The sequence below is a fragment of the Macrotis lagotis genome, chromosome 2 (genome assembly GCF_037893015.1).
Source record: "Macrotis lagotis isolate mMagLag1 chromosome 2, bilby.v1.9.chrom.fasta, whole genome shotgun sequence".
Classification (NCBI taxonomy): Eukaryota; Metazoa; Chordata; class Mammalia; order Peramelemorphia; family Peramelidae; genus Macrotis; species Macrotis lagotis.
In genome coordinates, this window is record NC_133659.1 from 59,811,014 (window position 1) to 59,827,651 (window position 16,638).

The 16,638-nt window shown below is 36.9% G+C and overlaps 1 protein-coding gene across 5 annotated transcripts in view; it reads left to right on the forward strand.

The window, feature by feature from the left end:
• Positions 1–16,638, forward strand: part of POU2F1 (POU class 2 homeobox 1) — a 225,151-nt gene that overhangs the window by 88,109 nt on the left and 120,404 nt on the right. The window contains exon 1 of one of the 5 annotated variants that reach the window (XM_074221905.1): positions 11,787–15,519. The exons of 3 other annotated variants lie outside the window; for them this stretch is intronic. In XM_074221905.1, coding sequence (XP_074078006.1) covers positions 15,492–15,519 — 28 coding nt within the window. In that variant the 5' untranslated portion in view covers positions 11,787–15,491. Of the gene's footprint in view, positions 1–11,786; positions 15,520–16,638 lie in introns of those variants that run through there. One more of the 5 variants, XM_074221907.1, reaches the window with a different exon arrangement.

Below are 16,638 nucleotides of genomic sequence, written 5' to 3' on the forward strand. Positions count from 1 at the left end.
TACTCTCAGTTTATCTGATGATCAATAGTCATAGATTCTTCACTTCTGCAAAGAAATTAGAAGAGGTATCTTCTCTAGGCCTAAGCTTGTTGTTGTAATTTTGTAATATTCATTTTTATTCTTTTATAGTAGTAGCTCTTCTTTACGCTTTATTATTAAATAGCCTACAATGGTTTTTCCAAGATATCAAAACATAGTAAAGAATACTTTTTTTTGAGGTTTAATGATACCTTACCTCAGGGCAGCTAGGTGGCACAGTGGCTAGAACACCAGCCCTGGAGTCAGGAGGACCTCATTTCAAATTTGGACTCAGACACTTAATAATCACCTACCTCGCTGTGTGACGTTAAGCAAGTCCTTTAACCCCATTGTCTTGCAAAAATGAAAAAGATCAAAAATAATGTCTTGCCTTAAATTTGACCAGTTCATTAAAAATAATTTTTATTGTTCTTTTGTTTTTAATTATTATAATAATGATGCATATTTATTTAGTGCTTTAATATTTATGATACATTTTTACTTTAAATCTGCTTGTCAGCTTTATTTCATTTGATGAAGTTATAATTATTAATTGTCCAGTGTCTTATTTTGATTTTGTTAAAAAGCTAGTAGATGGTGTTTTGGAAAACTCTTTCAGGGTTGGGAATATTTAAAAGAAGATGGAATTCCAAATCGCATGGTAGAAATAACTTATGAGTTCTAAATTAAATATTTCTCTGAAAAAAATGAGTTCATTAAAATTTCAAAGTTTATTAAAACTCCCTTTTGTGGATACTGATTAATGAATGTAAATCAATTAGCAAACTTCAACTGAGGGTCTGCTACATGTAAAATATCCTATATTATCAATTCTTTATCTCATGGGATAATTAGATAAGTTCAAAGGACTATATTACTATCAAGCAGAACTCTTTTGCGATCTTGGTGCTTCCTATTTCAGCATGTTTGGGAAACTTTTATTTACATTTATTTGAAATACTGAATAGATTTCTGAGATGATAAAAAAGCCTTTCTGAAAAAGTTTACCAAAGGCCTTAAATAAAGGTACTTAATAAGGGTATTAAAGAAACTTGTTAATGTTTATAATTTATTGCTAATATCCTGGCTTTTTAAAATGTAATCACATCTTCAAGTAGTTCTTTTTTTTCTAGAATTAGTGTTTTAAGTGTAAAAGGACACAGTCAGCCCTTTTATTCATTAATAATTTATTCCTAGATTCCATACTCATTGTGGGTTTTATTTTTCCTCATTCTCAAAGAACTAGAACATAAAATATATTACCTGTGGGATGACTGCTAATTATTCTAATTTTTCTGACTTGGCTATAACAGTATCATCAAGTATTTTTCATGATTCTATTAATAGGGTACTAAAGGAACCTTGGTTTGGAAAAGTTAAATATATGGGGATACTGCTGGAAGTTTTCATTTTTATGATGGCAAGTTGGACATGGGAATAAGAAATTCCTTAACTAATTTTATAAATCAGCAATACTATACATTTTGGAATATACTTTGCCAATTGAGAAGGTTTTTTTAAAATTTATTTTTATTAAAGATACTATTTGAGTTTTACAATTTCCCCCCAATCTTACTTCCCTCCCTCCACCCTCCCAATCTGTCAGTTTTTACTTTGTTTCCATGTTGTATCTTGATCCAAATTGGGTGTGATGAGAGATAAATCATATCCTTAAAGAAGAGACAAGAAGTAAGAGGTAACAAGATCAGACAATAAGATAACTTTTTTTCTAAATTAAAGGGAATAGTCCTTGAACTTTGTTCAAACTCCACAGCTCCTTATCTGGATACAGATGGCACTCTCCTTTGCAGACAGCCCAAAATTGTTTCCGATTGTTGCACTGATGGAATGAGAGAGTCTTTCAAGGTTGATCATCACCCCCATGTTGCTGTTAGGGTGTACAGTGTTTTTCTGGTTCTGCTCATCTCACTCAGCATCAGTTCATGCAAATCTCTCCAGGCTTCCCTGAAATCCCATCCCTCCTGGTTTCTAATAGAACAAGTGTTCCATGATATACCACAGTTTGCTAAGCCATTCCCCAATTGAAGGACATTTACTTGATTTCCAATTCTTGGCCACCACAAACAGGGCTGCTATGAATATTTTTGTACAAGTGATGTTTTTGCCCTTTTTCGTCATCTCTTCAGGGTATAGACCCAGTAGTGGTATTGCTGGGTCAAAGGGTATGCACATTTTTGTTGCCCTTTGGGCATAGTTCCAAATAGCTCTCCAGAAGGGTTGGATGAGTTCACAGCTCCAACAACAGTGTAATAGTGTCCCAGATTTCCCACAACCCTTCCAACAATGATCATTGTCCTTCCTGGTCATATTGGCCAATCTGAGAGGTGTGAGGTGGTACCTCAGAGAAGCTTTAATTTGCATTTCTCTAATAATTAATGATTTAGAGCATTCATATGGCTATGGATTGCTTTGATCTCTTGAGAAGGTTTTTTTTTTTTATTAAAGAGCTATTATTAGAAAACTAACCTCTGAAATTACTGTTTCAGTCATATACTATGGTGTCACCCTAGGCCAGTAGTTCCCCTTTTAATGGTTTTGCCAAAATTCTTGAATGGCACTAAATCAGTAAATAATTGTCTAGTTATAAGTATATTTTCCCTCTGTGACAACAAGCATATCCATGTTTGAAGCATTATAGGATTATTTCTGCAGTGATTTGAAATAATCATGGACACTATCCACACTATGATTTTGGTGTTCATGCGAACTGGTACACATAAAACTCTGGACTGCTTCTAATGAAGCACCATGGCCATTTGCAATTTCTCAACCTATCAAATTGTTTTCAAAGTTCTACTCGTGTTCATTATTAGAGAGCAGATCATTTCAGATGGTCCACTGCATGGGCATCCCCTCATTTGAATGCTGTACACTGTGTAGAGTAGCCTCCTCATTTGCTTCAGTTACCCTCATTAGCTGTGTAATCACATGATCAAGTTCATATAATGTTAATAATCTTGAAGTACAAAGTCATGCCATTTGAAAACATGGGTTAAATGCCTCACACACCATCATGGACCATCAATGATATACTAGAAATAAACCTCTTTTATTGCCTCTCATTGAAGTATTAAGACTGTTTAGTATTCTCATATCTGGCAGATTTTTTTTTTAGGTTTTTTGCAAGGCAAATGGGGGTTAAGTGGCATCCTCAAGGCCACACAACTAGGTAATTATTAAGTGTCTGAGACGGATTTGTACCCAGGTACTCCTGACTCCAGGGCCGGTGCTTTATCCACTGTGCCACCTAGCCACCCCCTATCTGGCAGATTTTCAATCAGTGTCACATCTGAAGAGATACTTTACAAAGGTTGCTTTAAAATGAAGGACAATATATGCGTTTGAACATTTAAGTATATTTATCATTTAATTCAGCTTGTCATTAGTTAATAGAAAAGTAGATTCTTTTATTATATAACTAGGTATTAATTTTCATCAATTGGTTAGGTAGCTAAAAATAAATGAATTTCCATCTCAGCAAGAGGGCTTGTAAAATTCTACCATTTTTGCACTATGTATTTATGTGAGAGGACATTTTCACTTTATTCTTGTTTTAAATTCAAATACTGAAACTTAATGCAGAACCAGATTTAAAACTATGTTTGATTTGGAGCCAAATGTTGCTAATATTTGTTAAAATAAAAAGTAAAAAAGTCCAACAACTTAAGGTTATATATGTTTATTATATTAAATATCTTACATATAATTTATTTCATTAAAATGTTATTTATATTTAGCAAAATTTGTAAAATAAATTTAATATGCTTTTTGAAGTTTAATAAAAGTATTAGTATATAAATTTATCTTCTGTATGATCACTGAATGCTTTGCTAAGAGAAATCTGGAAGAAAAATGGAATGATATGTATCTTATTTTCCTACAAGATTGATTTCTTTCCCTAGGTCTCTATAGTTTGAAATCTTTTTACTTTACTTAATTTAGAGATTGTGTATTTGGTATGCCTCCTTAGATTTTTCATTGAGTTAAATGTAATATGTGGGTGTTTATGAGCAATATTTCTGTGGATAATGATACTCTGATGCCAGTACAACTCTCTTGTTGAGTTGTCAAGGTTAGGGTTTGTGTTTGTAATAGTTATCATAGATTCATTTGTAAAGGATAATGAGTGTCTTGTGTCATTCTAGCCACTTGCCCAAGTCTTTTTGGATAACTGGTAGAGGCTACAGTTTTCTACCTGAAATATTGTATTTCACAATTTACATCTCTTCATGGCTTAATCTGAATAATTAGGAAAACAGTCTGTAATTTCTTGTGGCAGTAAATTGATGCTAGATCACTCTCATAAAACCCTCCTTTTCTAAAAATCAGACCTCAAAACTCAACCAGTTGTTAGTTGCTTCTTTGTTGATGTGTAGTAAGTTGAGTTTACCCCCTTAAGCAGCTTTTGAATTCTCTGTTGACCCCTAGATATTTTATAGCCTCTGTTCAGAGATAAACAATTTTGGTCACATTCAACAAATTCAGTGGCACATTTCCTGTTAGTCTTTGCTATTGCTTTTCAGCATGAAGTCTCTTTGTTTCAAAAGTATTTTTGTAAATTTTTAATCCTGTTTATTATATACTCTAAGAATATCCTTTTTGAGGAGATGATGTTTTTATTGGAATGCCATCTGTATCTACTATTGTTCTTTTACTATTACCACCATTTCTGCTCCTGCTCCTGCTCCTGCTGCTTGGTACTAAGACTATCACCACCACCACTACCACCACTGCTTCTACTCCTACTTTTACTGATTCTCTATTCTTATTGAATACTTTACTTTCTGGGGTTTTGTGGCACCACTGTCTCATTTCATGTCACCCTCCTCCATCAGGTATTAGCGGCTCCCTTTTACCCTCCATAATCTGATATAAAAGTCTTTGTCATTTAAAGCTCTTAACAGGCTGACATCTTTCTAATCTCCTTTACACCTTACCTGATCCAAACTCTGTATTTTACTAACCTGTTTATTGTTTCTTCAACATGGAACACCATCTCCATTCTCTGTGCCTTTGTGTTGAAGCTGTCCCTCATACCTAGAAACCTCTCCCTCTTCACCTTTACCTCTTAGACTTTATGGCTTCCTTCAAGATTTACCTCACAAATAATCTGAAGCAGGACTTTCCTCAGATCCCCCAGCTGCTAGTGCCTTCCTCTCCAAGCTTACCTTCCATATATGCATATCTAGTATATACTTAATTATTTGCATGTTGTCTACCACATCAGAAAAGAATAGCTCCATTCCCCAATGTGAACTGTGAAGTATTCACAACCACATAAAAAATGCTCTAAATCACTTATAATAAGAGAAATACAAATCACAGCAACCCTGAGGTTTTATCTCACCTTTTTTGCAATTGGCAAAAATAACCCCAGATTATGCCTAAAGGGCTATTAAATTGTATATCCCTTTAATCCAGTAATACCATTGCTAGGTCTATATTGAAAGGCGTTCAAAAAAGGGGAAAAGAACTATTCAAAAATATTTATAATAACTCTTTTGTGGTGACTTAAGAATTGTAAATCAAAGGAATCCCATCAATTTGGGGAATGACTAAACAAGCTGTGGATATGATTGTAATGGAATATTGTGCTGTTAGAAATGACAAATGGGGGGGCGGAGCCAAGATGGAGACAGGAACGTCTCTTAGAAGCTCTCTCATAAAACTTCGAAACTGAGGACCCTAATGAAACTTTTTGAGAGACAGAACCCACAGAGGGACCCAGTGAGGCAGTTCTCCTACTCAAGGTAACCTGGAAAAGAGCAGAAAGGCTCTGCTCCCCGGGGTTGGAGGGGCGGCCCGCCAGAGCCAAAGAACTTCAGCCTCCCGGAGGCAGCTCCAGGGCGCTGTAAACTGCTGCTCTGGGGAGTCTCCTGGGCTGCCCCTGGGAAGCACTGGGCACAAATTGGGGGATCAGCAGGGGACCTCTGCCAGAGTGAGCACTTGGAGCCCAGCCCTCAGGGCACACAGGGAGCAGCTTGGTCTTTCTGCAGCCCAGAGCTGGAAACAGAAGCAGGCGGAGCTGGTAAGCAGGAGCCCCCAGGGCATGAGCCCATTGAACCTAGTGAGGGGAGTGAAGAGTGAGAGAGACTGCAGAGCTCTGTCCCTGGAACAGGACTCTGGGGCTCTGACCACATTCAGATCCTGATCGAAGTCTAGGCCCCCCCCCCCCCCCCCCCACCCCATAGAACAGCAGGGCCCTCTCCACCTCAGTCCCATGGCAGAGGGGGGCCGGATATGGTCATTCACAGACCAGGAGGGAGGACAGAGCCTCACACACTGAGACCCTTGTGGGAGTGTCCCAAAAGCTCAGGAAGCACCCCCAAAAGAGGCTCAGGCTGGGAAAATGAGCAAACAGAGAAATAAGAGGAACACCATTGAGAAATATTTTGCATATGAGCCCAAGAAGGATCAGAATACTCAGTCTGAAGATGAGGAAGCACAAGCTCATGAGCTTCTAAAGACTCCAAGAAAAACAGAAATTGGGCTCAGGCTATGACAGAGCTCAAAAAAGACTTTGAAAATCAAATGAGGGAGTTGGAAGAAAAACTGGGAAAAGAAAGGAGAGAGATGCAGGAAAAACATGAAATCAGCAGCCTAGTCAAGGAAATCCAAAAAAATGCTGAAGAAAATAGCATGCTAAAAACCAGCTTAGGTCAAATGGATAAAACAGTTCAAAAAGTTATTGAGGAGAAGAATGCTTTAAAAAGCAAAATTGGCTGGATGGAAAAAGAGATGAGAAAGCTCTCTGAGGAAAACAAATCCTTCAGACAAAGAATAGAACTCAAGGAGATTGAATTTACAAGAAACCAGGATTCATTACTTCGAAACCAAAAAAATGAAAAATTAGAAGAAAATGTGAAATATCTCATTGAAAAAACAACTGATATGGAAAACAGATTTAGGAAAGATAATTTAAAAAATTATTGGAATACCTGAAAGTCATGATTAGGACAAGAGCCTTGACATCATTTTCAAAGAATTACTACAGGAAAATTGCCCTGATATTCTAGAAGCAGAGCGCAAAATAGAAATGGAGAGAATTGATCGATTTCCCCCGAGAAAGAGATCCCAAAAAACCAACCAAATTGCAGAACTCCCAAGTCAAAGAGAAGATAATACAAGCAGCCTTCAGAAGGACACAGTTCAAATATCGTGGAGCCGCAGTCAGGATCACACAGGACTTAGCAGCAACTACATTGGAAGCTCATAGGGCTTGGAATATAATATACTAGAAGGCAAAAGAGCTTAGAATGCAGCCAAGAATGAACTACCCAGCAAGGCTGAATGTCCTCTTCCAGGGAAAAAGATGGACTTTCAATGAACCAGGGGAATTTCAAATGTTCCTGTTGGAATGGCCAGAGCTGAACAGAAGGTTTGATCTTCAGATACAGGACTCAGGTGAAGCATGGAGATTGAAGGAGAGGGGGGAAATATGAGCAACTTAATGATGATGAACTACATGTATTCCTGCATAGAAAAATGACACTGATAATAATATTCATATGAACCTTCTCAGTTAATACAGCAGGTAGAGGGAGCTTTTATAGTTGATGCACAGGAGAAAGCTGAATTTGAAGATAAAATATGGTATAAAAGTGGAGTCAATAGGAAAAAAAGGGAAATGTGATGGGAGAAAGAAAAAGGAGAGGGGGAATAGGCCAAGATATCTCATATAATAAGTTTTTTCTTTATTACAATGAGCTATTGCAATGATATGGAAGGGGGGAGGCAAGGGGGAATGAGGGAATCTTCGCTCTCATCAGAGCATCAGAATACTGTTTACTCTTAAACAAGAATATTTTATTAATGTATAAAAAACATTATTTGTACAAAAAGAATAAATAAATATTAAAAAAATTGACAAATAGAACATTTCAGAAAAACCCGGGAAGATTTAAATGAACAAAACTAGGAGAATGTTGTATAGTATCAGTATCAGCAATATTGTTTTGGGTTTTTTTTTTTTAGGTTTTTGCAAGGCAAATAGGGTTAAGTGGCTTGCCCAGGGCCACACAGCTGGGTAATTATTAAGTGTCTGAGACCGGATTTGAACCCAGGTACTTGGTGCTTTATCCACTAGGCCACCTACTACCACTACGCCCCAGTTATTATTTTTTTTTTTGCAAGGCAGTGGGGTTAAGTGTCAATATTGTTTGAAGAATTATAAAAGATTTAGGTATTCTCAGCAATACAACAATCCAAGACAATCCCATAAGATAGTTGATGTATCATATTATCTGCTAAGATAGTTGATGCATCATACTATCTGCCTCCAGGGAAAGAATTGATATTGATGCAATACAGCCTAAAGAATGCTGTTTTTTACTTTTTCTTTCGTATTTTTCTTCTATTCAGGTCTTCTTTTCTTTTTTTTTTCTTTTTTTTTTTTTGCAAGGCAATGGGGTTAAGTGGCTTGCCCAAGACCACACAGCTAGGTAATTATTAAGTGTCTGAGGCCATACTTGAACTCAGGTACTCCTGACTCCAAGGCCAGTGCTCTATCCACTGCACCACCTAGCCACTCCAAAGAAGGTTATGTGTTTTTTTTAGGTTGGTTTTTTTTTGCCAGGCAAATGGGGTTAAGTGGCTTGCCCAAGGCCACACTGCTAGGTAATTATTAATTGTCTGAGACCGGATTTGAATCTTAGGTACTCCTGACTCCAAGGCCAGTGCTTTATCCACTGTGCCATCTAGCCGCCCCTATTCAGGTCTTCTTATACAAAATGACTAATATGGAAAAGTTACATATACATAATTTCACGTCAGGGGGAGAGAAAGATTTTGGAACTCAAAACAAAATAAAAATGTTTTTTAAAATGACCACTGTCATTTCTTAGAGTTTGTGTAAAGATACTCATACTAATATAGTTGATGGAGCTCTGAAATAGTACAGCAATTATGGAAACCAATTTGGAATTATGCAAATTAAGTGACTAAACTGTCCAAACTTTTTAAACCAGAGTCTGTTATTGGAAGACATTGATTAGAGGGGAAAGTCCCCATATTTTCTGAAATATTTATTAGGATTTTATTAGTTTTTTTTTTTAATTAGGTTTTCGCAATGCAAATGTGGTTAAGTGGCTTTCCCAAGGCCACACAGCTAGGTAATTATTAAGTGTCTGAGGTCGGATTTTAACTCAGGTACTCCTGACTCCAGGACCTGTGCCACCTAGCTGCTCAGCAGCCTTTTTTGGATAATAGATAAGAATCAAAAGGAAGAGATGCCCATTAGTTGAGAATGGTTAAACAAATTGTGGTACATGACGTAATGGAGAATCACTATACCGTAAGGAATGATTTTGTGTGTGTGTGTGTGTGTGTGTGTGTGTGTGTGTGTGTTTAATACTGAGAAGCATGGGAAAAAGCTGTATGATCTGATATAGAGTGAAGTTAAGCAAAACCAAGAAAACAATATGCACAGTAATCAAATAAATGTAAATTAGAAAAAAGTAAGTGAAACAAAACTCAAATGATAAGAGAAGATACCTACCAACCCAGTCCTTTTGTGAGGTAGGAGAAACACATTGCATCTGTTTTCAGATTTTTTTTCAATAACTTGTACTGGTTTTTTTCCTCTCTGAAAAACATTTTGTCAATATGTCATTCCTCTCTAGGAGGGAGAGATAGGAGGAGATATGACATTAAGGTAATGGTACAGAAAATATCAGTTTAAAAAAACTTACTTTTAAAAGCTTTTGCCTTTGTTATCCCCATGGTTTGGTACAGCGCCTGTACCCTTAGATGCCCCTCCTAGAGCTGCTGTTGAAGGAGGGCCTCCAAACTAGTGTCTTTTCATCAGGCACCAGAGTCCTCTGGACTTTTCCGTCATAATCTCTCCCCTTCATTCTTTTTATTTATTATCTTCCCCTACTAAAATGTAAGCTAATGGAGGGTAGGAACTATCTCTTTAGGCTTGTCTTTGTATTCCCAACTCTCTTCCTGCCTGGTCCACTGTAAACAAATTATAAGCTTAATGACTGGTTCATAGTAAGGGCTCATTAAATATTTGATTGGTTGTTGAATTGAGTGTAATTTGGAAAGTATTTCTACAGGGAGTGACCATTTAAAGATGTTAGAACTTCATGGAAATAAGGTCATAGAACTAGTTAGGTTTACAGGCAATTTGAACTTGTCATAGTAGATAGAGCATGGACCTGTGGAGCCTGGTATTCTTGGTCAAATCCTGCTTCAGACACATTATAGCAAGGTGACTTTAGGCAATTCTTTGCTTCAGTTTTCTCATCTGTAAGATGAGTGGCAGGAATCCGTTGGTCTCAAAATTCCTTCTAACTAAATTTATGATTTTACGATCAATTAAACCACTGCACCAATTCAACATAAAGTGCATCATAACAATACTAATAGTATAAATGCAATCAGGAAAGAAGAAAAAAACTTTTCTAGCTCCAGAATTTTACCCACCACATTCTGCTGGAAGATGGAGTAGCAAGCTCTATTATTGAGTACAGGGCCAAATTGGGCAAAATTTTGCTAAAGGTGACCTTATTTTCCTTCTATGATACTTTAGATTTAAAACAATTAGATGATGAGAACTAATGCCAATTTATGAGTCAGAGTAAAGGGTCCTTTAAAAATCTCATTCAGTCAGATGAGAAAATGGAGGCCCAATAGAAGATAATTTGTTCAGTTTACACTTGTAAGTGGCAGAGCCACAGTTCAAATTAAGATCTACTCATTATAAGTCCAGTGTTCTTTATACTACAGCCCTGGCTGAGTTTTTGCATTTTAAAAAAAGGGTGCATTGTGTTTTAGGCCATCAACCAATCATCTTGACCTTTGTCTTTACCTCCAAACTCCAGACTCTGATGACTGGAAGAGCAATTAAGGCTGATAACTTTTTGCTTAGTTCTCCCATGCTCTTTCAAATCAAGTCAAGACATCTATCTTTAGAAGACTTAACTTTGAATTTTAGCTCTTCTACTTTACAACTTCTACCTGTAGCCATGTCATTTTTATTTGTTTATCTTACTTTATCAGTCTGTAAAATGAGTGTTTCAGGGTTGTGAAAGGAAGATTCTTTTCAGAAATGAGAAAGGGGGATGGTGAAGTAGAAGCAGATGTGTGCACATGAGCCATTTATATGTGGGAAGCTACTAATAATTGTTTTGTATTTTCATTTGTTTTAAAGCATAGAAAATATCTTCTATTACTGTTATTTTTATGAGTATTTGGTAGAGAACTTTTTGCTGTTGGTATGAATATTTTAAATGGTTAATAAGTTGTTTGGTTTGCATTGTCTTTTGTTTTGTTTGGAAACTTCTATTGTTAGATAACCAGCTTTCCCAAACCCAGTTCTACATCACTAGTTACTTTGTAGACCTATCCATACCTAACTGTATCATTTGTACCCCAAATTTAACATTTTCAAAATTTCCCTGTTTTTCCTCAAGGATATTGTCATACTAGACATCCTGGTTTAAATCCTCAGTGGTCAAGTCTTCATTCTCCCTCCTTTCTTATGTCTGATCATTGGAAGTTCTAATCCATTCAATCTGCATATCTCTTGCATTTGTCTCCTTTTTACCAGCACCATCCCTATCCTGGTTCAAGTCCAGGTGCATTTTATTACATTACTAAGGACAGTAACTTGTGCTAAGTTCTCAGGATACAAAGAGAAATTAAAAAATAAAAGCAATCCTTGCCCTAGAAGAGCTAACATTTTAATGGTAGAAGACCCCCCCCCCCCCCCCCCCCAGAAAGGTAGCTGAAAAGGGAGCAACTCTCCCCAGCCTGAAAGAACTTGGAGGCTTGAAGAAGCTGCTGGAACATGGTGTGAAGGCAGGTTCCCGGAGCCCCACATCTTTGAAGAAACTCTATCTTGCTTTCAAGAACTCTAGTGCTTAATGGATATTTCTGAAACATATCTGACCATGCTGTTCCCCTGTCTCAGAAAACCTCAGGGTCTCCCTCTGAGCTGGGGGGGGGAATACAAACTCCTGTTTCCCTTCCTTGCCTGACTCCAGTTCTTCTTTCCAGACTGATTTTGTGTTAATTCTACTCTGACATATTCTGCCTTCTACCCAAAGAGACGGTTCTGTTGCCCAGGTACTACATCCAACAGAGATCCTTCTGCCCAGCCTGCCAGGCTTCTCTCAGCAGCCTGGAATCCTTGGGTCTTGAACCAGGCCTGCTCAGGGGCTTCCTTGGCCCAGAGGGCTTGCCCAGAGCCCCATCCTCAAAACTGATCTCTTTTTATCTGTGTACATATTGTTCCAACCCCTAGTTGAATGAAACTCCTTGAGGGGAGTGACTTTTTGTCTTTATATCTAGTAAGTTCTTAATAAATTATCTTGAATTGGATTTAATACGGTGGAAAATTCCTTAACAAAGCGTGCCCTGCTCTGATGCCTCATTCAGAAATGGAGATGACCCTCTGCAGGGGCTTAACTCTGACAAATCCTTGTCAGCCAGGTGGAGGCCAGTCTGAACTTTTGGAGAGGCGCTTTGCACAATGGTGAACTTAGTTCATCTGCAACTCACAAAGGCAAAATTAAAATTCATTTGCTATCTGCCTCTATGAAGAGAGTATCTCCTTAAAGTATTGGAGGATCCTTTAAGAATTGAAGTACGGCATCCAAAATTACTTACAAGAGATTCTGTGCAAATAAAAGAGGACAATTACATGATAAGTTTGGGGTTTTTTTTGAGTTGGGCTTTGTTAGGTTATTTTTAAACCATTTTGGTTATAATTCTATTTTCTTTCACCTAACCAAATCTTCATGACATCATATTAACTAATGAGTGTGTGACACATTAGGCACTTAATTAATGTTCATTAACTGCCTTTTCTTTTTTGGGGATATTGAATTAATATGTAGAATTACTCAATCTGTATGTGTTTAAAAAAATCTTGAAAAATCGATATAAAATAAAATCCATAATTATATAGGAAAAGCATCATCATAATATAATCATGGTCAAACTCTTGACATTTTTCTCCCTCTTTCCATTCCTTTATAACATTCTTTGTTTTCAACTTTCCACTCCTGTTTCAATCAAAAATTCTCTCTTACAGTCATTGATCATATTAAAGTTAGGGCAAAACTCATTCCTACTTCTCATGTCTATTTTTACAACTCTGTTTCCTTGCACTCCCAAACCTCTTGCAAAATATGTGGACAGGCAAATATGTGTATACACCTCTTTCTAGCCCCCTCCCCAACTATTTAAATTCTACTTAATGTGGTCGTCTTTGTAATTAGTAAAAATATGCTCATTGCTCCAGTCCTTGATCTTTCTTTTCTGAATACAGAAATCACATTTATAATCTGCAACATGCCATTTTATAGTTATCTGTCACCATATTTGCTGTTTCATGTATTATTTTCTCCTTAACCGAATTGTAAAATTCTTGTGGACAAGAGATCCTGTGTTTTGCTACTTGCATGCCTATACTGCCTAGCAGAACATACTGTAGGTTCTCAGGAAACATTTGTTGGTTTATATGCAAAAGCTTTGAGTAAAGAATTGATATTTTATTAGAAGGAACAGAGACATGTAGTTTAGGAATACAACTGACCTTTTATTTTTGTTTATTAGTAATGTGGCACAAAGTTTTCTTGTGAAAGCCACTTGTAACAAGTTGAAATTCTTGGTTTCCATGGCATACAGTAAAGTAGATATTTTATTATTATATGAGTACATGTCTGTGGATTGTTTATTCTTTTTTTTTTTTTTTTTTAAGGATTTTGCAAGGCAAATGGGGTTTAAGTGGCTTGCCCAAGGCCCCATAGCTAAGTAATTATTAAGTGTCTGAGACCGGATTTGAACCCAGGTACTCCTGACTCCAGGGCCAGTGCTTTATCCACTATACCACCTAGCTGCCCGATTGTTTATTCTTATATTTAATTGAATCTCTAGACAATGTAAGTGACCTAGTAATCTATGCACAATAAGTAATACAGTGCCACATAAGTGAAACCTTGTTATTATTCTTTTGCCTTAACAATTAACACATATTTGTGGAAGGAGTATGAAAAGTGAAAGGCAGATCTTTCAGGAAGATCTTTTCATTTTAATTGTAATAAAAACTCTCCTTGGTGACACAGGAAATTAGGTAATAAATATTTTGATTATAGCTGAAGCCAGTTTTCATAAAGATCATTAGCTTTTTTCCTCTCAGAATTATTGGTAAAGATAATAAAGACTCTTTTGCATTGATAATATCTAAACAGTGATGATTTGGAGTTCTGTCTTTTCAATTTGCTCAAAATTGGTGTGACTTAGTCAAGTGTTTTCCTATAAATACATATCTTTTAGATGAAGGTGATCAGAAAATGTTAGCTCTGCAGTTGGCATTTACTGATTTTTGACTGTTTGCCAGGGTCTTGATACTATTATACTCTAGTTACATATCAGTGGGGATTGACTTTTAAGATACTAAATAAAAGTTAGCACTTGTCTAATCCTTACTGTTAACCTGGTAGTCTGAAGAAATGAACAGGTAACAAATCACCAGGAGCTTGTAGACAATTTTTATGAGACCTGGTCTGCTTCCAATTTCTTAATGCCTCCTGTTTCTAAGTGGGACCCTCTTCTGACCATTCATGTCAACATTTAGGAAACTCTTTGGAGAGAGGCTGGGACCATCCCACAACCCGTGATTCTGCATCTACCTTGTTAATTGTTTCCTTGGGATTATTTAGACTGTAGAAAGCTTTTGGCAAATCCCTTTTATTATTGAAGTCATTGTTGCCAGCAGGAATAAGATTAAAGGTGCTTAAGTCTGTAGAGTTGTTTCTAATTTGTACGTGTCATTTCAGCGGCATTTTAACAGAATTCTGTCTTTTTTCCCTCCTTCTCCCCTTGGTACTGTGCTGAGGTAGGTCTGAAAAGCCAAACCATTGGAAGAAATCTCATTTTGTTCTCCTAATTATTATGCTGGCACTCTGGAGATAATTTTTCCCTTCATGCACTGCCAATTAATATGCAAATGAGCTGATAAATATTTATGTGGTGATTTAAATTATGCAGGGAGTGCTTTCAGTGTACTCTGCAAATGAATTGTTCCCGGACTTCAAAGTGCTGGCTGCTGTGCTAACGAGAGGAGATTTGCATAAGGCCCTAATCATGCGCATACTGATTAAGCTTCATTATGGAAACTGCCAGCTGCAATCTTTGTTTCTATTTTATTACAAAAAGGGGAACTTTTCATGCTTCAGTTGCCTTGACAATGTCAGTCCTAGCTAGTAGGAGAGCCTAAAACTCCCCAGAGCAACTGAAGTTTCCTTCTTCAGTTGAAGATTGCTATGGTGTAACTGAAGTTGTATTTTGCTTCTCCCCGTCCCCTCTCCACCCCAACCCCGGCCTTTCTCATGCTGTTGGAGAGCTCTAGTATAGATTTGTGAGGAGCCATCCCTTTCCCCAACCTCCCTCCTTTTCCTTTCTTCCTTTGGACTTTGTAACCTGTAGAGGATTTCTGAGCAATGCTGGACTGCAGTGACTATGTTCTAGGTGGGTACCCACTCACTTCTTTTTTATAAGCTTAATATGGAAATGGGGGGGGGTTGACTTATGCATAAATGCTTAATCGCATATGCAACTACTTGGGCTGGGAGAGTTCAAGAGGGGGAAGGAAAGCCTTTGCAAAACCATAGCTCACTTGGATCTCCAGAGAGGCTCTCTCTTCTACTCTTTGTTTTTTCTTTTCTTTTTTCTTTTTCTTTTTGGTGGTGGGGGGGGGGGTTCAGAGGACATTTTCAGCAAATATCTTACATTTATGAATGAGATTTTTGCATTTTTTGAAAATTGTTTACCTTGGAAACTTGAGTCTTAACTTATCACTTCTCTTGGTTTTTAGAAACTTACCCTAAGCCCTGTGTAGACAGTTACAAACATTTTCTAAATATGACATGTATGAAAGTTAGAAATAAAGAAGATAGTTTTCCCTAATAATACAGTACAGGCTGTGCTTGTATTTAAAAAATTATCAGCTTATATTTGCTTTCTTTTGTACCAAATATTTATACCTATTTCTTAAAAAACTACTGATACTTTTTCAGGCCATTGAATCTTTATTTTTAGGGTCTGCTAAATACACCAAAAAGAATGGTTTTGAAGTTTTGCACGTTTGAATCTCTTTAGTGGCCAATATTTTAAAGTGGAAACCCAGGACACTTAGGGTTTCATATATACAGTCATTTTCATATACTATTACTAAGTGCTGGAAACCTATTTTAAGGATATTGTGATTTAGCTTCATAGACCTTTAGGACCTAAAGTTCATAGGGATCAGTCAGTCAACAAGCATTTATTAGGAATCAAAAGCTAGAAGGAACCTTAGAGATTCTTGTGCTAATGTCTATGATGAGCCCATAGTTTTTCATTCCTTGGTTTCCTCATTATAGTTAAGTCAGTTTTTAGACTTTTCGAAAAGGGCCACTTACTTCATAAACCGGACATGGTAACAGATTTGCAGTAAAAGACCCTCCAATAACTGGAACTCAGCCTTATCTAGAAATCTCCATTTCCTCTGAGGAAAAAGAGGAATTTAAGAAGGAATAAGTTCATATGAGACATTTTATAAAAACAACAACTTTTAGGGTATGCCTTGGATGCAGGATACCTTCAACC